The 24,756-nt window shown below is 43.0% G+C and overlaps 1 protein-coding gene across 2 annotated transcripts in view; it reads right to left on the bottom strand.

Moving 5' to 3' along the window:
- Nucleotides 1–19,836, bottom strand: part of LOC143639897 (uncharacterized) — a 51,425-nt gene extending 31,589 nt beyond the window's left edge. Inside the window, exons 1-5 of one of the 2 annotated variants that reach the window (XM_077107924.1) lie at nt 19,670–19,836; nt 10,411–10,537; nt 10,178–10,238; nt 7,308–9,557; nt 1,344–3,359 (exon numbers count right to left, since the gene is read on the bottom strand). In XM_077107924.1, the coding sequence (XP_076964039.1) occupies nt 7,340–9,557; nt 10,178–10,238; nt 10,411–10,537; nt 19,670–19,696 (2,433 nt within the window). In that variant the 5' untranslated portion in view covers nt 19,697–19,836 and the 3' untranslated portion in view covers nt 1,344–3,359; nt 7,308–7,339. Of the gene's footprint in view, nt 1–1,343; nt 3,360–7,307; nt 9,558–10,177; nt 10,239–10,410; nt 10,538–19,669 lie in introns of those variants that run through there. The other variant, XM_077107925.1, reaches the window with a different exon arrangement.
- Between the last annotated feature and the right edge of the window lie 4,920 nt (nt 19,837–24,756).

The raw sequence follows: 24,756 nt of genomic DNA, 5'->3' as shown, positions 1-24,756 counted from the left end.
AAACTGTATGGTGTAACTTGAGTGAATAAAGCACTGGAAGGGGCAGAAGCCCGTAGACATTCTTTATTTCTCCTCTCGACTGCATACATCACAATATTGCCCCGTTGCATCATAAAGATTTCTTGGAATCTATATTCTAGGAGTCAATGTTTGGAGGTTAAGAGGAAAAAGGAAACATTTTTCTTTTTTTTTTTTAATTTTATTTTTTTATTGGTTATTCAAAACATTACAAAGATTGCAGAATCACATCGAGGAAACATTTTTCATGGGGCGACTTGATACAGGGGATTTTCTGCTGGTAGAGAGGCAAATTGTGTTTTTCTGCTATTTTCTCAAATGTGCTCAAACAATTTGTACTGAGACTCTTCCCTGCACTCTTGTCCCATTGGGGTCGGAACAGCTTTAATTAACTCAGCTGCAGGGCACAGGACCAGCCCCTGCTCCCTAAAAGGTCTTAACTAGCACCACCCAGCTGTCCTTTTGACCCTTAAGCAACCTGGTCTGGGGGCCAAAGGCAGACTGCATTAGGGTTGGACAGTAATGCTGGCCTCTGCCTTTAAATCACTGTTTTAAAGTGCCCACGCTCTGGAAAGGGAAAATGTAAAAAAGATGGGAGAACACGAGGGCCGAGGGGAAGACACAGGGAAACAGCCCATTAAGGAGTAGAGAGCTGACACCTAACCTTGGGACCCAGGCAGCTGCTGCAGCCACAGCCAGTTCCCAGCTGTTCCATCACCATGGTAACCATGGGAGCCTGGGGGGGGCGGAGCCTGGCTTCCTCATCAGGCCTTTCCCATTTTCCAGGGCTTCCCATTCGTCCTTCCTCTGTCACCCAGGCAGGGTTTCTGGTCCCGCCTCCCAGCCACTAACCTGTCCTTCCTGCTTCACTGTTGTCTGCCACTGGAGCTGCAAGGAGCCTGCATTTTTAAGAATGTGCACCTGAAATACTTTCAGGCAAAATCTGACTCCACAGGCTTCTCTGTTGCTGCCCTAAGCCTGACTCGCTCTGAAGCTAAATAACTTTGTGTGTGTGTGTGTGTGTGTGTGTGTGTGTGTGTGTGTGTCAACAGCTTCCTTTACAACCCTTCCTTTTGCTCTTCAGGGTAATATAACTAAGTAATGTTCCGTTGAGGAGAGGTCACAAACATAGGCTTCTTATAATTTTGGAGTCTATGGGAATGCGTTTTGCACCCCACACACACAAAAGCCAGCATCTGAGATCTTTTCTCGCAATGTTTCTGTGATGACCAAGAAATCCTTCTTCTCGTTCCTGACTACATAATTACAATAAACAAATGTATACACAGGGATTTCTTTTAGCCACATCACGTGACGTCCCAAATAGAATGAGTGCACACTAGTCCAAAGTAAAATAAATGGATCCAAACACAGGATTTAATGAGGCTTATCTTAAAATTCCACGGTTGTAAGATACTAAGTTAAACTTTTATTATGAATGTATATCTTTCCAGTTATTTGGATCATCCATAGTCCTTAATTCATGAAATAATTAACATATATGTCTTATTTTTTAATAGATTTTTATTTTCTTCTAATCATTTTTTCTTCAACAGAAAACACATAAGTTATATTTCTTATATATGCTCTTATGCTCTGCATTTTATGGTACAGATATTTAAGATAAATGTGTTTGATTTTAAAATATCTATTTCAAGAGATACAACCATCAAGTAATCTCTAATTCTCAAATTTTGTACAAATTTTTATAAGATGATAAATAGATACGATTCTGTCAACACAAATGTCCAACAGCTTTAACTGTATTTTCATTGAGAAACTTCTTATTAAGGTACAATAATTTGCTTAGATTCTAAGATTTATAAAAAATGTTCCAAAGTATACACAAAGAAGGATTTTTTGAGAAGGAAAAGAAGATGTTTCTACAGAGAGGAAACACACATGTTTGCTAGTATGATTATCCAGTTCTAAGTAAAAGAAATAAAAGGATGTCTACTAGGAGGTCCTAAGAAGAAAGAAATCATCTTTGGGTAAATAAAAAGGTCTTTATATTCTAAATTTTCATAATGAAAGGGTTTTTCTAAATAAGGATATGTTTATATCATTATGTAGACAGATGACATGGAAAGTTAAAACATTTGAAAAACAGATTTCTGTATAACTGGACTGATTATATATATTTGGACTAATCAATTGTAGGATTTTTTAGGCTACTTCCCTGATTTTATTATGCTGATGTAAGCTAAGGTTTTTCTCCACATTCTGACATGACAGAGCTCATTAAAATATTAAACTTATACCTAAAGTTTGTGCTGTTTGACCAAGAACCAGTTTATAATGAATCAAATTTATACAACCTTAATCAAACAGTGTTTTAAAATGCTGACTTATATTCCAATTTTGACACTTCTAATTGGAGAGTAAATTTGACTGATTCAAAGATATCAGTAATTGCAATGATTGGTGCTGATTCTTGCATATCATTTCTGTTTATTGGATGTTTGTAGGATTTGAGAAAACATTATATTCAAAATGTTCTCCACATTATAGCCATATGTGAGTTTTGAGCAATAAAACTTACAAACATTGTTAGAAATTCATTTGTATTATATACATTCTGTAACTGGACCTATAGTCGGTGAAACACTGTAAGACTTGTATACTATTCCCTACATTGGGAAGTAATTTTAATCATAATTTTAAAAGGACCATTAAGAGACACCAATTTAAAGAATAATATTCTAAAACATAAAGATATTCTGTGTAAAGAATAATAGTAAAGAGGAGACACAGGTGTAGCAAGGCCCACAGGGACCTTGGAGACCTTCTTACCAGGTCCTTATTGTCGTCCCTTGATTGAAGCTGTGACATCCCAGTTTTGTGCGAGTGGCAGCCTCAAACCTATGTGTGTCTGATGTTGAACGGTGGAGCCACCATGGGGTGAATAGGGAGCCCCAGTCAGGGCACCTCTCTGCTCAGATGAGGGGTGACTCATGTTGGGGTCCTGGTGTGGCCCTGTCTCTGGTTCACAGGGAAGCAGGATGCTAAAATGTTATTTAAATTCCACACATCCATAAGACAATTTTGTACAGACCTGAGCAGTTTATTTATATCATAGATGGTTTTTAGTCCCCACACTGTTGGTATAAAATAATATTTTCAGTTCCTACACAATGCTTAATGGACTTGCAGCTAAGTCCCGGGGAAAGGGGCAGACCTTTTATCTGTATCACACAGAACAGACTTTCTGAGTCCATCTGCTCAGGGCCTCAACGTCTCCTTGTTTCTCAGGTTGTAGAAGATGGAGTTGAGCATTGGGTGAGGGTGGTGTGGAAGACAGGCAGAACCTTGTTCCCTGCTGAAGACCAGAAGGATCATGGCTGTGGGTGAGAGCAAAGGGTGCTGAGTGGAAGGTCACCACAGTGAGGCGGTGCTGCAGAGGGAGAAGACATTCTTCTTCCCTGTCCCAAGGCCATAAAACAGAGAGCAAGAAGTACTTGACCACAGAAAAAAGGGATTCCAATGAATGCAAACATAAGGAGATGTCACGCAGATCAGTGAGGGACAGCCAACACACCAGGAAATAGAGAGCTGTGTGGAGGAGGACATCCAGGAGGGTGAGAAGAATCATGGACAGGTTGTCAATTAGAGCCATTAGGAAGATGAGAGCAATGCAAATGTAGAGAAAAGACTAAATCCATTTTTATATCTTTATTATTTGGGGTTGGGGATTGAGCCTGGGGTGCACAACCACTGAGCAACATCCCCAGACCTTTGATTTTTTATTTTGACACAGATCTTGCTAAGTTCCATAGGGCCTTACTAAGTTGAGGCTGTCTAGGTTTGTGATCCCTCTTCCTCAGCCTGCTTTGCCACTGGAATTATGCCTGTGTGACACTGTGCCCAACAAGACTGGTATTATACCCCTCTTCCTTAGTTTTTTTTTCCTTTCCTTTTTTTTTTTTTTTGAATGGGGGGTGTCCTGTGAATTGAACTCAGGGGCCCTCAACCACTGAGTCACCTCCACAGCTATAGTTTGTACTTTATTAGAGACCGGGTCTCACTGAGTTGTTTACTGTCTCACTATGTCTGAGGCTGGCTTTGAGCTCACAGTCCTCCTGCCTCAGCCTCCTGAGCCATTGGAATGAAGACATGAGCCATTGCACCTGGATTTGTTTTGTTTTAAAACTATTTTATTTCTTTCAGTTACATATACATGACTATAGAATGCATTCATGCACTTTGATATATCATACATAAATGGAATATCATCTCTCATTTTTCTGAGTGTGCATGTTGCAGAATCATATTGGACATGCAGTCACCTATGTATGACAGTATCCTAAACACAGAGAAATCCAGCTTGGGTTTTCTGGCTTACTCCACCCAAGGATTAATCATGGGGAGAAAAGCTGAGTTGGATTTAAAATTCAGTGCTGTAAAAGAAGCTTAAGAAAAAACAGGACAAGCTGCAAACACGAGGATACACTTGGAGAGCTGCATCTGCTGATGTGGACAGTAGTGGGTCCACAAACACAGCAGCGGCAAACTCACCACCTAAGCTAGGGGAGTGCTAAGTGCTAGAGCGCCTGCCTAGCATGCACAAGGCAGGATTGGGTCCATGACACCAGGAAAATAAAAGAAATACACTTCATTAATAATAGGGCAAAGTATATTTTGAGAAGGTGCCTCTCCAAACAATAAATACAAACTACAAGATTTTATAATGCTCTTTAACTTGCCTATGTACAACAAAACACATGAGACTTAGAAAAGAATGTGTGACACAGTGGTGGTCCCAGAGTCATCAGCAGGCCAAGAGGCATCAAGGAAAAGGAAGATATCAGCTGCAGGGCACACAAGGGCACATGCCTATGGTCCCAGCTGTAGGAGGCTGAGGCAGGGTGACCCCAAGTTCAAGGCCAGCCTCACTCTCTAAAAAAATAACATTTAAGAGGGTTAGTGTGAAGCTCAGTGGTGGAGCCCTCCTGGGTAATGTCTGAAATAAAGAAGGGAGAAAAGGGGGAAGCAAGAGATATTTCACTAATCTGTACAGAAGGCAGGAGTGGAGAGGCCTCAACTAACACACACAATGTGTCTGAAACTTCTGAATGACACAAGACTAAATTGAGAAGTCAGGAAATAACAATTGATTTTTGAGAAGGAATAGTGGGCAGCAACATTGTGAGAAAGATCAAAGAAATCAATAGTTGCATGACACAGTGAGGATGAAAGCACCGCACTAGGGAGGGTATGTAGAGAAAAGGGTGACTTGATCCTGTACATGTGTGCACGTGGGTGTGAGTGTGCATGTGTGGGTGGCACAACTCACCCCTCCCAGGTGTTTTTTCATGTGACTTGCTGCTCTGGAAAACCCTCACATGAGCACCAGGGCATTTCTGATAGCCTCTGTGACCCTGCTAAAGTGCTTTTCTGGTGCCTGGTGCATGAAAGGGAATAGTAACTGAAGTTCATCATATCATGAGCTCTTCATAGAAATGAATAATTGGTTTCCTTAAATATTTAAATAGTTCTTCCGCCCCTGTTTTCAGCATAAATTATCTAATATACATTTTTCCAAGTCAACTCCAGTTTAGTTCAACTGAACTAATAATAATTTGGAAGGTGTGAGTTAAAGTTCTTATGATGATCAGCATCATTTTAGAATCTTAGAGCTTGAAGGACGTTAACATACAGAAAGACATGAAGAAGTAATTCTGGCATCTGATTTGGTGACACCTGGAAACTCGACACAAACAAGGCACATTTCGATTTACATCAGGGATTCAGGAAACACCCAGGAGCTGAGCACGGTATCATATGTCTGAATTCCAGTGGCCATAGCAAGAGGATCACAAGCTTCAACCCAGCCTCAGCAAGAAATGGAGGCCCTTAAGAAGTTAGCAAGATCCTCTATGAAACAAACAAACAAACAAACAAACAAACAAATAAAACAAAATAAAAAGGACTATTAGCCATGCTAAAAAAGAGAATGAGAGAGAGAACTCAAATTACCCATATACATGAGGAAAATGATAATATTACAACAGATATGACAGAAATACAGAGAATGGAAGACACTGAAGTTATCAACAAATTTCTTGAGTCATACGATCTGCCCAGATTGAATCAGGAAGACATACACAATTAAAACTGACCAATATCAAGTGATAAAAACAGAAAACAGAGCTTACCAAGATTGTGCAATATGATTAAGTGGGATTCATCCTAGAGATGCAAGGTTGGTTCCACTTAAGCAAATCAATAAATGTAATTTATCACATCAATAGACCCAGAGATAAGAATCATATGATCATCTCAATAGATGCAGAAAAAGCATTTGACAAAATACAGCACCCATTTATGTTCAAGACACTAGAACAACTAGGAATAACAGTAACATATCTCAACATCGTAAAGGCTTTCAATGCTAAGTCTCAGGAGAACATCATTATAAACAGAGAAAAATTGAAGGCATTTTCTCTAAAAACTAAAACGAGACAGGGCTGCCCTCTTTCACCACTTCTATTCAACATAGTTCTTGAAATGCTGGCCAGAGCACTTAGACAAATGAAAAGAATCAAAGGGATATGTATAGGAAAAGAAGAACTTAAATTGGCACTATTTGCTGATGATATGATTCGATATCTAGAAGAACCAAAAAACTCCACCAGAAAACTTCTAGAACTAATAAATGAATTAAGCAAAGTAGCAGGATATAAAATCAACACCCATAAATCAAAGGCATTTCTGTATATCAGTGACAAAGCCTCTGAGAAGGAAATGAGAAAGACTACCCAATTCACAATATGCTCAAAAAACAAACAAAGAAACAAACAAAAAAAAAACTTGAGAATCAACTTAATGAAAGAAGTAAAAGATCTATACAATGAAAACTACAGAACTATAAAGAGAGAAATCAAAGAAGACCTCAGAAGATGAAAACATCGAACTTGCTTTTGGATACGCAGAATTAATATGTCAAAATGATCATACTACCAAAAGCATTATACAGATATAATGCAATTCCCATCAAAATCCCCAAGGCATTCCTCATACAAATAGAAAAAGCAATCATGAAATTCATCTGGAAAAATAAGACATGCAGAATAGCTAAAACAATCCTTAGACTGAAGTAGGTGGCATCTCTATACCAGATCTTAACCTATACTACAGAGAAATAGTAAGATAAACAGCATGGTGTTGGCACCAGAACAGACTGTTAGACCAATGGAACAGAATAGAGGACACAGACACTAACCCAGTATGAGTTTGTTCATGTGAGCAAAGATGAGAGGAGTGAGTGAAAGCTTTGGCACACTACTTACATTGATAGGGTTTCTCTTGAGTGTGAGTCCCTTCATGTCTGTGAAAGAAAAAGCAAGAAAAAGACTTTTCCACATTGTTGGTAGTCATTAGGTTTCTCTTCTGCATGAATTCTTTCATGTATGTGAGGTTCACTGGATGTGTCAAGGGGTTCTCCACATTGTTGATATTCATAAGTCTTCTCTCCAGTATGCGTTTTTTCATGTCTGTGAAGATGATGGGATTGAGCGAAGGCTTTGCCACACTGCTTACATTTATAGGGCTTCTCTCCAGTATGTGTTCGTCCATGACTCTTAAGGTGACTGGATGTAGCAAAGGCTTTTCCACACTGTTGACATTCATAGGGCTTCTCTCCCCTATGAGTTCGTTCATGTCTGTGAAGGTGAGAAGATTCAGCAAAGGCTTTGCCACACTCTTTACATTCATAGGGCTTCCCTCCAGTGTGAGTTTGTTCATGTTTGTGAAGCTGAGAAGATCTAGCAAAGGCTTTTCCACACTGCTTACACTCATAGGGCTTCACTCCAGAATGTGTTTGTTCATGTATGTAAAGGTGAGAGGCAGTACTGAAGGCTTTACCACATTGTTGACATTCATAGGGCTTCTTCCTAGTATGAGTTTTTTCATGTCTGTGAAGTTTAGAGGAGTTAGTGAAGGCTTTGCCACACTGCTGACATATATAGGACTTGTCTCTAGTATGTGTTCGTTCATGTCTGTGAAGTTTAGAGGACTTAGTGAAGGCTTTGCCACACTGCTGACATTCATAGGGCTTCTCTCCAGTATGCATTCGTTCATGTCTGTGAAGGTTAAAAGCAGTAGTGAAGACTTTTCCACATTGTTGACATTCATAGGGTTTCTTTCTTGTATGAGTTTTTTTATGTGAGTGAAGGCTAGATGATAGAGCAAAAGCTTTACCACACTGCTTACATTCATAGGGCTTCTCTCCAGTATGCATCCATTCGTGTCGGTGAAGGGAAAAAGAAGTAGTGAAGACTTTTCCACATTGTTGGCATTCATTGGTCTTCTCTCCAGTATGGATTTGTTCATGTATCTGAAGGTAAGATGAAGTAGTGTAGGCTTTTCCACATTGTTGACATTGATAGGGCTTCTCTCCAGTATGCGTTCTTTCATGTCTGTGAAGGGAAGAAGAAGTAGTGAAGACTTTTCCACATTGTTGGCATTCATTGGTCTTCTCTCCAGTATGGATTTGTTCATGTATCTGAAGGTAAGATGAAGTAGTGAAGGCTTTCCCACATTGTTGACATTTATAGGGTTTCTTTTTCATATGTGTTCTTTCATGTCTGTGAAGTATAGAGGAGTTAATGAAGCGTTTGCCACACTGCTTACATTCATAGGGCTTCTCTCCAGTATGAGTCCGCTCATGTATCAGAAGGTAGGAAGAAGTACTGAAGGCTTTCCCACATTGTTGACATTCATAGGGCTTCTCCCCAGTATGAGTTTTTTCATGTGATTGAAGGCGATTGGACCGAGTGAAGGCTTTCCCACATTGTTGACATTCATAGGGCTTCTCTCCAGTATGCGTTCTTTCATGTCTGTGAAGGGAAGAAGTAGTAGTAAAGACTTTTCCACATTGTTGGCATTCATTGGTCTTCTCGCCAGTATGGATTTGTTCATGTATCTGAAGGTAAGACAAAGTAGTGTAGGCATTTCCACATTGTTGACTTTCATAGGGTTTCTCTCTTGTATGTTTTCTCTGATGTATTCTAAATAAACTTCGGTAAGCAAAGTCTTTCCCACATATGTTACATTTAAAAAGTACTTTCTCAGTGTGCGTGATCACCTGACTGTGAAGACCTGTGGGTGAAACCAAGGTTTTAACACCTTCTTTACACTCATGGGATTTCTCTCCAGAATGAGTTCTTTCATATTTTCTAAATAAAGTGAGGGAATGAAAGGCTTTCCGAAATACTTCACATTGAAAAGCTTTATCTCCCCTATGAGTTCTTGAGTGTCCTTGAACATCTGTGGGAGAAGATGAGGCTTCATCACATTGTTGACATTCATCAGGCTGCCACCCACTATGAGAATCTTCATGCCTTTGAATGTCATTGGAACAACTGATGACTTTCCCACATACTGTACTTTCACAGGGTCCATCTCCAGTTTGTGTTAACATTTGTGTGTGAACACTTTTGAGAGAAACCAGAGATTTCCTGAATTGTTTCAATTCACATGGCTTCTCTTCACACTCTTCATGCTTGTAGCATTCGGGTCCATAGTGAGATGTGATCTGCCTATGAAGGAATGAAGGGCATATGAAGTCTTTGGCACACATACTGCAGTCACATGAAATTACTGCATTAAAATTTTTCTTGGCTTAAGAATTGGTATCTGATGACCAGCACATTATTAATACTTGATTAATTCATGATGTTGTATTTATTTAAGGTCCTAGGTTAACGTTACTTCCAACATGAGATAAAGCCTAGGTTTTTCAAACTTGTTCAAATTGCCAGAAAATAAAGAGATTGAGAGGAAACAATGCTTTGCAACACAGCTTGCCTATGGTCATTCTCCAAATAGTTATACTCACATATGCAATTTCATAATACTTTTTGCATGTCAAGCACTTTGATTAGACTTAATATCTTTATATATATAAAAATTTATTTCAGTTGACAATAGATTTTATTGATTTAAATGTGGTGCTGAGAAGAGAAGCCAGTGCCTCAAGCATGGAAGGCAAGCTCTCTACCACTGAGCCACAACCCCAGTCCCAGTGAAGTATACATTTCTGGTAAAAAATCTTCTAAGAATAAATACATTTAAAGTTGTGCAAATTTCTTGCATTGGTTTTAAAAATTATATGACACCCCCAGATTCCCTCAAGGATTCCTCTTGTGAGAACAATTACCTTAGATTGCTCCCAAAATTTTTGATCTGATTTTCAATGTTCTTCTCATCACATTTGTTTCCTAAAATGCCAAACAAAAACATTATAAATTTCTAGGAGCTAGAAATGCTTTTCCAAATTCATGGGGCATTTTATGCTACAATAATTCACCAACTGATTGTCTTTTCATGTTGTACATAAATAAAAAAATATAAACACAAATTCTCCAATTAAGTAAATACACAAATTATTACCTATAGATTCCAGGTTTCTGAGGACTTCCAGCATCACATCTCTGTAAAGGTTCTTCTGGGAAGCATCCAGCAAATCCCACTCCTCCTGCATGAAGTTCACAGCCACATCCTCAAAGGTCACTGAGATCTAAAGTATCCCACAAATGTGTAGTGGAGGACAGCAGAGATTTGAGAGCATGAGAAATCTATACTCAACATGCATGATGTTCACATGATTCCCTGGCCTCTCGATTAATTCCACGATTTGGTCATTGAAATCTCCAGTGCATTTAATTCTTCACAGCCACTCCAACACTAGACTTGGGCCCCACACAAGGTAAATAGTAGAGTGTTGTACACCCTTCCTTTGTTGAGTTCACAGGAAGTTAGAGGGGCTTCCAGGTCACCCTTACCTTATTTGTTGATTGCATCTCTATCACCTTCTTACCAACATCCTGTGCAGTAGAGAGCTAATATTAGTACCCTCCTTATTACTTACCCTTAGAAAAGAAAGCTGACTGAGTAGGAAACTGCTGGGATCACAAAACTCAGCATTTGAGAGATCCTGCCAACCACCGTGGCTCACTGGGCCTACACAGTTAATATAGACAACATGGTATTTCCTGATCTCCTGTTTCCTTCTGAAAGTCAAATGTTCCATCCTTAAAGAAGTGACTACAATTAGCCCCAACCCACACCCTCAGAGTACGGAGTCACTAAAGAGTTTCTCTCATAGACAACAGTTAGACAATCTTCCACACAGGTTGTCACAATGTGTTCACTGGGAACTGAGCTCAACTTGCGTGATTTCACTGAGGACAACTAGAAGTTTGCAGGTGCTTTACTCCAGAAGAAATTTACCCAATTAGTAATCATGCACAATGATTAATAAACACAACAATATAATAATTTCTGGTGGTTAATGTCAAAGCAAAATGGGGTGTGTGGAATGGCATGTGTCTCAGAAAGAACTCGATGACCCCAAGATGTCACCTTGTCCAAACAACAGCCTTACAAAATTATATCGGTTTGAAAAATAGTTTTCTTAACAGACAGCAGAAAATCCTTTCCCAAACCTCATGGCAACCATGAATGTCCAATGATTCTCACACTCTTCTGAACAACAGATGTCTCACTCAGATCATTTACAGTCATGAGACACACACCACCGTACTGCTCACAGACACTTTGATCAAGATAGGCCACATGTACAATGGTGGTCTCTCATGAAAGAGATTCCTCATTCCTCTAGCACAGCTGGTGCAAGGAATCCTCAGGCACGAGCACTTCCAGGGTGTGTTAAAGCAGCAGGTTTGCAGCCCAGAATCCTGAACTATCCCACGCTGACTGCTTGTGAAACAGGCTACTCCATGTGGGTCTCTAATCAGGCTATGATTTCTGCACAGTGTGGAACAGCCCAAAGGACCACCTACCAGAACACGACCCTGCCACTCACAAAGAACCATGCTCAAGGACATAAGACACATGACATTTGAAGCAGGACAGTATCAACAGAGGTTAATAGGAGCCCGAGAGAAAGCCTTTAGTGAGCTCTCCTTCATTGCATGGAAAAAGTATGAGTGACAGCAGGTGTCTTGGAGACAGGTCACAATGATGGTCCAGGCAAACTGAAATCTAAGTGGCAAAGGGTACTTCATCCATATATCCTGCAGACAAATATCATTTATTATACATTTAACTGTGAAAGAGTAAAACACATTTCAAAAATTTAAAAAATATATAATTACTACCCCCCCTCCAGAAAAAAGAGTCAAGGCTCTGACATCTCAAAGAGGCTTACAGAAGGACTTAAGACCTACCACCAATTTTCTACTGTTATTTCCAGACAACAGAAGTTGAGTTAAAACTTCCTAATTCTTTCTTTTTATATTTATTTTTTTACTTGCAGTTGAATACAATAGCTTTATCCTATTTATTTATGTGGTGCTGAGGACTGAACCCAGGACCTTGCACATGCTAGGCAAGTTCTCGACCAATGAGCCACAACCCCAACCCACCTTCTTATTCTTTATATGGCATATTTTACGATATTATTAAAATTAAATAGATAAAGAAAAGTATTAAATAGAAAAGAAAACTATGAAAGACTCTCATGATCATGAATGCAAAATTCCTCATCAAACAATACTTTACTGAATCAAAAAAATAAATAAAAAGAATTATAACCACAGCCAAGAGGAAATTATTACAGCTCTGTAAGACTGATGCCAAATTTAAAACTCAGTTAACATTTTCCAGGGGCCAGCATACTACTGTGGGAAGTCAAGCCCAGTGGCCCAGATCCACTTACATCAGCCTCTGCAGGGCCCAGGAACGCAACACACATGCAAGGCTGATTCAGAATTAAAAAACCAATTAACATTATCCATCACAACAAAAAGCTAAATAATAAATATTGATTATATCAATAGTTAAAAAAATCAAGAATAATGAAAAAACACTCAAGCTCAAAAAAACACAATGTCTTCATAGAGAGACAGCATGATCCTCTATGCTACTGGAATCCACTGAAGAATCATGAAAACAATGATGTGACATCAGTGTTGTCATGTTAATAAACAGGACAATGATTATACTATTGACAGCAGGAAGCTGGGCATGGAGGCCATGCCTGTGGTCCTTGCCAATCAGGGGGCCCAGGCAGGATGATCCTAGGTTTGAGTCTCCCAGCACAGCCTGGCAAGTTAGCAAGACTCTGTTTCTAAACAAAAAATTAAAAGTTTTGGGAATGTAGCTCAATGTTAGAGCAGCCCTGAGTCCAACACCCAGCACCAAAATGAAAACAAAAACAAACACACACCACTTATACAGAACCAATAAAAGAAAAATACTCATATATAAATCTAACAAAAATCTGTGTGACAAAAACTGCTAACTTCTAATAAAAATATTAGAGACATGGAAAATATTTGGAGACACTTTTATGTTCACAGATGGGAGGCCTCAGTTACCATCAATTCTTACCAATTTTATTTATGGATTCAATATAATCCCAATAAAAAATATTTTAAGTTATGTTTTCAGTAACAAAAGATCCAGAACAACCAACACAGTAATGAACACTCAGTTCACAGGATGAACACTACCTGAGGTTAACAACGACTAAAAATCTACAATCGTCAAGACACAGTGGTATTTGGCACAGTATAAAATATTCCACTGATCTTTGACAAAGGAGCAAAAGACAATCAATGGAAAATATACTCTCTTGGACAATGCTGCCAAAGCACTGGACATGAATTAACATGTAGAGAAAGAAAACATTCTCATTTCACAAATGTCACAGAGCTCCCATTGGAGCCTCAGTCTCAAAGTAGCACACACAGCTGGGGCTGCAGCTCTACCAAAGCACCTGCCTGGCACATAGGAGGCCCAGGGTTCACTTGTCGGCACCAAAAAATTGCCTATACATTGTAGTACCTAATGCAAAACTCCAAACTTCACTAAAATAACACAGAAGTACTTACAGAGAAATCTGGGCTGGCATGACAGCTTCATATGCAACATCAAACACATGATCTGTGAGTGAAAAACTTGTAAGTAGAACTTAATCAACATGAAGTTTGCGTTTTTCAAAAGATGCCCTTGAGAGAATGAGAAGACATGCTGGAGAAGTGGACAAAATGTTGTCAGAACACATAATGACACTGGGTTGGTGTTCAACATACATGAAGAATACTCTGTAAAAAAAAGTAAGCAACAAACTTGGAAGTGGGAAGAAGATTTGGGAAGACACTCATTCAATAAAGAGGCACAGTTAACACATGTGTGAGAAGATGCTCACCTGCATATAATTAGGAAACTTCAAAATGAACAATGAGGTGCCACCAGATACTCAACTGGAGGGGTGAAATGCCAAACACCAAAAGCTCCAAAAGGCAGTGAAAACATGAATCAGCAAGAACCCTTCCCTTGCTCATGTGAATGGAGAGAACACTCTCTCTGGAAGATGCAATTACAAAATAAACATGGTGCACTCTATGATTAATTCACCACACTCCCAGGTGTCTATGCAAATGATGGGAAAATTATGGGCACAGAAAACTCAGCAGTGACTACAGCAGCCATGTCCAGAACTGCCCAAAGCTAGAAGCAAGGAAGATGCACCTTTCAATGCTGAATGGACAAGCTGCAGTTTAACCACACCAAAGAACATCACCCAGAAAATGAAGTCTGCAGCCTCAAAGCACCCTCAAAGACAGACTGGTAAGTGAGAGAAGCCAGTTTGAAATGGCCAAGTGCAGTAAGATTCCAAGTCAAGAACATTCTGGAAAAGACAGCATTATAGATGCACCGAAACTCTTCTGTATGACATTATTATGTAGAGTATGGGACACACAAAACACACCACACAGAGGAGGAACCCCAAGATAAATGATGGATTTCAGCTGATGATAAGGTGTTGCTTCATCCACTCTCTTAATCAAATGTAGGATACTGATTTAGTAACTAACAAGCATCCAACATCAATGCAAAATGTTGAGAACAGTGTGGAGAAAGGGTGTTTGATAATGTGTAATGGCTCATTTGAATTGTCAACAGCATTGGATTAAGAGATACCTTATGATTAAGAGGCCTCTGGATGTGTCCATGAGGGTGTGTCTACAAATGACTGGCATATGGAAGAGAGAACCAACTGGAAAACCTCCTTAGGTAGAGGCAGCACCATCCAATAGGACGGTGTCTTAGGTGGAACAAAAGTTGGAAGAAGAAGGAAGCAGCAGCAGAGAAAGCTCCTTTCTTCTCCAATGGCTGCTGCAATGATCTGAGGACATCAGACTCTGCCTTCTTCACTCTCCCAATGTGGACTCTGCCTGTGATTCTCCAGGGAATTTTCAGAACCTTTGGTCTGGACTAGGGCAGCACCAATGATCCTTCTTGTTCTGAGGCTTCAGCCTCTTGGACTCTGCAGCCACTACTTCTCAAGCTCTCCACCCTGCAGATGGTCACTGTGGACATCCAGCTTCAGGTCAAGTAGGCCAATCTAATAAGTCCCCTTTTATAATCACACTTCCTCTTGATGCTGTTCCTCTAGAGAACACTGACTAACAAACCATGTAAGCCTAAAATTGCTCTGAAAAACCAAATTGATTTAATAAGGAAGTGAATGAATAAGGAAGTGAATGAGAGCCATAAACCTTAACAAAATATAAACATAAGAAACAATATTACATAATGAATACCTTTCACAAATAATAATGTAAAAAATAAAGCAAAGAAGAAAAGTCATAGTTGCAAATTTGAAAACTTTAGAGAAAAGCAAGGAAACGGATTTTCAATACTATTTCCGTCTGGAAAGAAATTGGATGATAAGCCTTCAAAAGTCATTCCAACTGCTGGTGTGGTGATGTGCACCTGTAATTTTAGCCACTAGGGAGGTCAAGGCAGGGAAACGGCAAGTTGGAGGCTCTCTCAGCAATTTAGGAAGACATCCAGAAATTTTGTGATTCTTGGCCTTCATCAACTATAAATGGGGGGACTGGGATTGTAGCTGAGTGGCAGAGCACTTGCTAGCATGTATGAGGCACTGGGTATGATCCTTAGCACCACAGAAAAATTAGCAAAAATAAGGTATTCTGCCCCTCTGCAACTATACAAAATAAAAATAAAAATAAATAGGTACAAAATAAATAGGAAGGGCTGAGGACTGGCTCAGTGGTCAAGTGCCTCTAGGTTTATTCCCCAGTAAAACACCTGCCCACCTAAAAATGCTGCTCACACATTGAAATTCATTTTTGAGGACAACATAAGCATGAGCAAGTCCCTGGCTTCAATCCCAGCACTCAATACATCAACAAATAAGTAAACAACAGTCTACAATACTAATTTTCTTGGGGTGGAGAGTAGCTCAGTAGTAAGAACTTGATAGCCCTCAGTTCAATCCTCAACAGTCCATGTACACTCACACACACACACACACACACACACACACACACTAAAAAAGAAAAAAAAAACCCTGAAAATATATGTAATGAGTGATAAAAAAGATTATAATACAAAAGATACACAATGAAAGGCAACAAAATGAATGAAAAGACAACACACTTTCTTAAGGAGACTGAACTTTCCCATGATTTAAACTCTGAAAAAACAAAGAGCATTTCAGTAAATTATGTGAAATTCAGGGCATGGATTATTATGTTTTTTGGGGTGAACTTAGGAAAAACTATATCTAAAATGAAAATAGTACACTGTATCTAAGACCAGTGAAAATATTGTACAGGACAGAGAGAGTTGAGAGAGCATTTATGTTACTCCCAAGTTTCATAAGCTAGAAGGCCAGCTCCCATATGGGTGGCCCTAGGAGGAGGTAGTTAGGAGGGAACAGGAATCAGGTGACATGGTGGGAGTGCTTGTGAGAGGATCAGCACCCTTACATAGACATATATCTCTCTCCATTTCAGAAAACAGGTGTCATTTATTATTTCACTGATAAGTTCTTCAGTGATTAAATGATTACAGTTGGGTATTTTAGGTATTGCCAAAATTGTCCTTAAAACTTCCAATGAAGATGGGTGTGATGGTGCACGCCTGTAACCCCAGCGGTTAAGGGGTCAGAGGCCCAAGGTGATGTAGCAAGACCCTGACTCAAAAGGAAGAATCTAAAAGGGGCCAGGGATGTGGCTCAGTGGTTAAGCACCTCTGGGTTCCACTCCTGATACCAAAAACCACACAACTAACATGAACCTGCCAAGTCCAGACAAGAACAGTGACAACAAACTGTCACTCCTGTCAAATTCAACAGCTTGTCAATGACTGTTACTAATTAACATAAAATCAAATTCATAAATTTATCGACCACAATTTTTGTAGAAATGGATTCATTTCCTGCAGCAATAATGGTAGGCAGAGTTTCTCTGTATCTTAAGTGGCATTCTGGAATCTAGGACATGGATTTCAACTGGAAATCATTGAAAAGACAAGATCAAATCTCACCAATTTTCTATGCATACTCAGGGGTAACAAAAGGTAAATGAGATGTGTTTTTTTTCTGTTTGTTTTTCTGCTGTGTTCTTTTCCTTTGGTTTGGGACCAGAGATTAAACCCAGAGGAACTTTACTGATGAGTCACATCCCCAGATATAAGGGCTAGCTAAGTTGCTAAGGCTGTCCTCAAGTTTGCAACCTCATGTCTCTATCTTTGGAAGAGCAAGGATCACAGGTGTGCACCAGTGTACGTGGGTGGAAGATTTTCACAATGGAAATGTAACAAGACTTTTTAAAATCCACTTCTGTCTTGCCTATTTAATACTAGTCCATCCCATTTGGCTCTGAATAAATAAACCTGGGCCTCAGATAAGTGAGCGCATCATTTCAAAGTGATACACAGAGATCTTTGGTGCTGAGGGAGCACACATGTGTCAGGCTAAAGGGGCAGGGAAGGTCCCTGACATCTGGGACATGCCCACTCCTGGTCTTCCTCCTGAAATATCCCTCCAGGATCATCTTTCCCGGGACCTGCACCATGACTCCAGTCTATGAGGCTTTTCAGGTTTGCACAGCTCTGCACTGGGGTGGGTGGTCCTTATGCTCTGGGGGAGGTTGCGCTCCTTCACACTGTGAGAGACTGAAAGGGCAGGAGTCACTGCTGACCTGGCCCCTCAGCACCAGCATCCACAGGCTGACTGGCCACCTGTCTCCAAGGAATGGGGAAAGAGCTTGGGGAAAACAAGGTCCCAAGGAAGTAGCTGTCTAGATGAGGCCAGTTCCAGGAGATTCCTCAGCCCAGGGTCCCCAGCAGCTTCCCTGAGAGGCTGCACCCCACACCTCAGGCTGTCCCCTAGGAGGAGCTGACCCAGGGCCTGAAGTTCTGTTCACCCTTCAGGGCACAGGGAACCTGTGGGCACCTTGTGGCAGCTCCAGGAGAGGACAGTGGCTGAGGACATGAGACCTTGTGAGGTAACCAAAGGGAACCTCTGCCCAAGAAATCTGACACGGTGTCTACACCTAAGGAAGATAAAGGGAGAAGCACAAGATTTTTACAGCTGTGAACTCAAGTTCTCTATAGAGTTGCATCTACATCAAAGAACCTTCAGAGTACTTGACTTTGGCTCACCAGACCACCATGAGGGTGGAAAGGCAGGGTTCTGAATGGAGAGCAAAAATCATCTTGGGCTATCTTAAGCCCTTTAATAGCCAATCATCTTAATTTCTGTATCAGACCACAATTCTCAAAACTATTAAATTTCTCAGAATATATCCCTACCCTTACCGGACATCTAGTCCCCACCATCTACCAAAGTAAGAAGGTAATAACTACAGACAGAAGAAATTTCTTTTTTCTTTTTTTCTGTTTTATTTCCCTGTAACCCACTCATCTGAGGCTCCTACCAGTGCAATTGGTTAATGCAGTGATACACAGTTTCTTTTATAAAAGTTCATGTCGGGCCAGGCACAGGGGCACACAACTGTAATCCCAGCAGCTTGAGAGGCTAAGGGCGGAGGATCGCTACATTCAAAGCCACCCTCAGCAACTTAGGGAAGCCATCAAGAACTTGGTGACATCGGTCTCAAAATACAATCTGAAAAGGACTGACTGTGGCTCGGTTCAATCCTTGTCTTTCAGGGTGGGACACACACATCATTTAGGGTCACTGGAATCCATGTTCCTGAGTATGCTCATTAATATCTGGATCAAAATGAACTCTTTCCCAGAGCTGGGATGGCCAGTGCCTTGAATGTCAACAGCTTGAGAAACGGAAGCAGGAGCGGGAGGACTTACGGGCCAGGCTGGGCAACGTAGCCAGACCCCCATCTGAACACCAAATTCAAAGAGCTGGGGACGGAGAACAGGAGAATGAATCACACACGACTGTCCTATGTGCACAGGCGACTCCAGGACGGGTGTGAAGCCACATGGAGGTCAAGCAGAAAAAGGAGCAGTGACCCTCTATGTGTGTGTGTGCGGTGTCAAAGGGCATCACAACGCCGTGTGTGACTAATAAAAGCAAATTTGGGTTAAATAAATAATCTATGTCAAAGTGGGGAGGGGGGCTGCCTCCTCCACGTGGGGAAGAGTGGGTCGGGCCACCAGTAGGGAGCCAAGGGGACACCAGGGACCCGAGCCGCCCTTCCAGACCCAGGGAACCCGGGGACAGGGCCCAGGGCCACCCTCCAGCGGGGGCTCCGCCGCGCTCAGCAGCTCCCCTCAAAAACCCCAAACCCAGCTCACCCCACGAGGCCAAGGGACAGGGCCACGACTCCGCCGCGCTCCCCAGCTCCCCCGGGCACCGGGCCCCGAGGCAGGTGGTGACGCGTACCTTCAGCCCTGGTCGCAAACTCGCCATTTTTGTCTTCTGTGGTGACCCGGCGTCCTCTCGAGGAACCTCCAGGCACCCGAGATGGGGGTGGGGGGACACACAGGCAGCGCAGAGTCACCTGAGTCCCCGGAGCAGAGAGCTCTGGGCTTGAAGGATGAGGAACGGAGTCGCTGAGGAAGCAAAGCCGGAAATCGCGGAAGCCCGCCCTTCCGCTCCCTCTGCGCACTGATTGGGCAGTTCCCCCCCGCGTCCCGGATGGACGGCCTCCAGTCCCGCCTCTGCATCGTGACTGACATCCAACCGCATCCAATCACTGGCTGAAATTGGGTAGAGTGACAGATGCTAGGCCCCAGCCCTTTCCAGGCGGAGCTTCCCCGCTGTGCTGGGAACTAATCCAGGTGGGAAGCCTTGGCTTAGCCTCAGGTACAGAGGTGACGCCTGGCGCTGAGCTAGGCTTCAGCCCTAGAGTGCTTTCCGAGCATGGCGAGGCCCTGGGTTTAACCTCAACACACACAAAAAAGCACAGCTTCTCAGGGAGGCTGAGGCTGGAGGGGCCCAAGGTCAGTGAGACCTTCTCTTGAAATAAAAGGAAAAGAGTGGGGGTGTAGCTCAGAGGTCCAGGTCAAGCCCCTCTCAATTTATTTTATATATATAAATAAAAATAATGGGACCTCAGGCAAATTAGAAAGACACGGTCTCCATATTTTTGAAACACTCTTTGAAGCTATCATATATATCCCACATATATATGATATCTACTAATGAAAACAGTTTGGAAATTATTTTAGTAATTCTCATCACCTCCTGGCCTCTGATCTTTGAGGAGGCAGCCTGAGCTATAAAAGGAAACATTTGGGGTCGGGGCTGTGGCTCAGTGTTCCATCCCCAGCAGAGAAATGGGTGGGGTGGGGGGAGGCAGGCAGCCCTCTCAAACAGCAATGGGCAGCAGAAATAAAATGGGCGCCTTGTGCTAGTATCTACCATCGATGTAGATAGTCTACATTCTACAATTATCTATTCGTATGTACAGACCTGACTCTGCTGATCCCACAGAGTCTTGCCCATTTGCTCAGGCCCTCACAACATTGCTGAGACTGGCCCCCAAATTGCAACCCTCCTGCCTCAGCCTCCCAAGCCACTGGGTTTACAGGCATGCCACACCACAGCAGATAACACTATGTTTTTTTGAGGAGACCTTCAGTCCTGGGAGCAGAGATCTCTAAGAACACAGGAAGCAAGCAAGTTGGGTGCTGCTAGGCAGATTATCAAATAGACTGAGCACGATCATGGGTTAGAAATGGTCTAGGGCCATGGGAGCTGGCTTCCTGGGAAGCAGAGTTTGCAGGAGGTTGTGTGGGCAGGGGCAGCTGGGTGGGTCCTGATTCTGCTGTGTCTCATTGCTCCAGATAGGGAGTACCCATAGAATGCTAAATAGATTATATAACATGAAATCTCATTATTTAATAACAGTAGAATTATAATGTAATAATAAATAAGCTCTAAATTATAATTTCCAACCTTGTTAATGCGCCTGTGTCAATATTCATTTTGAAGTGGCACACACGGTACTTCTGTGACTTGGGAGGCTGAAGCAGGAGGATTGCTAGAGACCAACCTCAGCAACTCAGAAAGTCCCTAAGAAACTTAGAGAGAGTCTGTGTCAAAATAAAATATAAAAAAAGATTTAGGGATGTAGCTCAGTGGTTAAGCACCCCCTCAGGTTGGATCCCCAGTACCAAGGGTAATAATAATAATTAAAGTAATAATTTTGTTGATACATCTGCAGAATTGAAAGCTTGACACCTAAGAACATGGAGCTTCTGTGAGGACCTGGGCTACAAAGTCAACAGAGTCAAGGGTGTGGCTGGGTCTGAAGAAGGTGACCCAGCCCAGAGGATGCTGAAGAACTCAGAGGTTACAAGGGGGGCTGGTGACAAGGGACACAGCTGGCCCACTGTGCTGGCTTTCTGTTCCACACAGCATGAGTGATGGGAAGGAAGCAGGGCTCCTAGCGATGGCCAGCTGCCGTCTATTTCCTTATCCCAAGATCCACTGGGCTGGAAACGGGTTTGGCCATCAGGCAGAGGTGGAGTTAGCTTGGGTGGTGGCCTGAGGTCATCAATGAGCAGTCAGGGTCTGTGGTCTGAAGGCCCCAGGCTGGGTGTTTTGTTACAGCAGCCCAGGAAGACTAATACAGTGACCAGCAGCCCTCTGACCACTGCAATGACCTGAGTGTGTCTGGAGCTGCCACATTGGAACTGAGGGTCCCTTAGCTCTGAGTGATGAGCATGTGGAGATGTGCCATGCCAGCCATGGGCTGGGTGTGAACTATGAGCCTGCTGGACTCTGCCCACCACCTCGTGGAACCAGGACTCCGAGTCAGGCATGAGGACACGGGTCTCCCAAGGGTCTCTGCAGAGGTCAAGGATCAAATTCAGGTCAAGCTGGACCACTTGTTCCCAAAGCATGGCAGACCCCTCCCCCTTGGCAGGCTCAGGCGCCCTCTGGCTGGAAGAGCAGGGTCAGGAAGTGCGTGTTCCACCGGGTTGCTCCTATGGAGGGACAAGGATCACAGAGAGATGACTGAGGACAACAGCAGGACTCAGCCAGGGGACCTCAGGAGGTGAACAGCACCAGGGGCGGTGGCCCATGTGAGGGTGGGCATAAGCTGTTCTGTCCTCTCCAGAGCAGAGAGAAGGTGGCCTCCAATTAGGTCCCCCCCAGACACATTCACTACAATGAGACCTGAGAGTGTGACATCCAGAGAGCAGCTACTGCCTGAGGATCTACACCTCAGACAGGAAAAGCCACCCATCAGGATGGACCCCAGCCATGACTGACGTCTGTCTGTTCAGCCTCCTCTGTCCTGGCGCCCTCCATAAATAAATAAATAAATAATATATAATACTATGAAAATAATAATAAAATAAATAATACTATGAAAAAACTGACCAAAAGAGCCCCCCCCCCAAAGAAACCCTAGACACAGAGAAAACCTAACGTAGCTCACAAGCAAAAGCGATGGCATGTGACACCCTCTTCTGCGGGTGGGAAGTGATTGCTGTGGCAGAAGCTGACCTCACGCCCTGAGCATCTCCCCTCCTCCACGCCCTTCCTCCAAGGTGATGCTCTGCCCCCAAAGACCCACCCAGGGCAGTGGCCTTGGCTGGCCATGGACTAAGTCTCTGAAACCATGAGAACAAATTTGCGTTTCCCCTCTCAGCGGTTCTCGCCAGGTGTCATCACCACAGCATCCAAAAGGGAACGCAGTAGACTCAGGGGGCCTCCAGAGTGGGGTGACATGATGTACCCAGAACACGGATGAGGGTGCTGCATGCTGCAGTGAGGGACGGTGGCTGTGTGAGGACCGCACAAGGGGAACAGAACTGGGCCCATGGGCTGAGCCAGAGGAGGCCTTCAGGAGCCTCGGCCTTGGCCGACCCTTCCCACGTGGGTGCCTTGGAGAGAAAGAGGAATCAGCCCAACCTTGAGGCTCACCACAGGCCACCCTGAATTGTGACTCCAGGAGACCAAAGCAGGCCCCCAATATGCCCGCTGGTTCCAAGGTTGTTCTTATGAGCCACTGTGGGCACAGGAGCGGCTCTGAAGACCCCGTGTGTGAGGGAACCTGTGCTAGTGAAGGAGTCTCAGGAAGAGGGCTGCTCCCGCCAGCTCGGACACCCCGAGACCTGTGTGCACAGCAAGGCCTCCTCCACCCATCTCCCTTCCCTCCTGTCATCCTCTCCACCATCCTGACACCCGCTGGTTCCATTCTGTACTCCAGAGGCTCCGCAGTCTTCAGCAACCTGGCCCTTCTCTGGGTCTCTACTTGAGGGAGACGCCCCTGCACATGCAAGGGACTGAATAGCTTCTCTCCCTGAATCTCTCTTACTGCCAATTTAATCCCTAGCTGGCCTACAGGCCCGCAATGGGGACAGCTTCCTTGCCAACAGCCCTGAGACCTCTCTTTCACGTCTCTGCAGTCACACTCTGCTCTCTGTGCTGTGCTCCTGTGCAGAGGCTTCATCCAGTTTCCTGAGTTTACAATCCTGTCCTTGATGCAGGAGGGGTGGGGGTGTGTGTGCCTGTTTTCAACACTTTGCAGTGAGCAGAGTGCCCCCTGCTGGCCGACCTGCGTGATGACCGCTGGCTTTACAAGCCTCCTCCGTGGTGTTCAATCTTCAATCCCCACGTGGACGTGTAAGGTCTTTATAGTCTGATGCACTCTTCCAAGTGTGTGTCGGTGCATTTGCTGCTGTACATGGCTTCCAGGGGAAATGGGCCTTTTTTTTTCGAGTTAATGGACCTGTACAGACATCTTCCTTTACCCAATGATCGTTGTAAAATGTTTTCTGTAAATTATTTCTCCATAAACTTTTAAATTGTTAATAAATAATAAAGGGCCACTTGTAAGTGACACTGCATCTTTCCCCTTCCAGCTGTTCAGATCTTATATGGCATATTTTCTCCAGGGTCTCTGGGAGAAGGCTTTGATATTTTTTACATTATTTTCATGTCTTTTACTGAGAAAAAAAATATTCAATGATAGATATTAACGTGCTGCAGGAAAACAATAGACAAGGACCACTGTGCTGGGCCTCTGGACTCAGTCCTGAGAGGGAGTGCAGCACGTGGGGATGGAGTGGTGCAGGGCCAGTAGAGGAAGGTGGCTAAACCGAGCACCAGTCTCAGAGAGCTCTGCTAAATTGACCTGAAGCCTGCCCAGGATGGGTAGTTGCTGCCTGTGGGATGGTGAAGGACAAGGACCCTGATAAGGGACTCGCTCGGGAATTTCTACCAAAAAATGACGTAGCAATGGTTCTTTGCTCTAAGTGCATTTCTTAAGGATGAGTCATTAGGTTGTCTAAAGTTTGGCCAAGCAAACATTTATGTCACCTTCAATGGAGCTGTAACATCCGGGCTTCACATCAAAGCTGAGCCCTGGGACAGCTTCACTGGCACACCTATGATCAACCCGACTTACACAACCTGTGGGCTTGCAGGAGAATGAAGAAAGCTAAGGGAAGGGTTCACTTCTTGAGCAGCGGTCCCCACCACTGTGTTCCTGATGACGCATCACAACTTCT

This window comes from Callospermophilus lateralis, assembly GCF_048772815.1.
Source record: "Callospermophilus lateralis isolate mCalLat2 chromosome Y unlocalized genomic scaffold, mCalLat2.hap1 SUPER_Y_unloc_1, whole genome shotgun sequence".
Classification (NCBI taxonomy): Eukaryota; Metazoa; Chordata; class Mammalia; order Rodentia; family Sciuridae; genus Callospermophilus; species Callospermophilus lateralis.
Note: the sequence above shows the minus strand (reverse complement) of the source record. Positions and strands in the feature narration are given on the sequence as shown.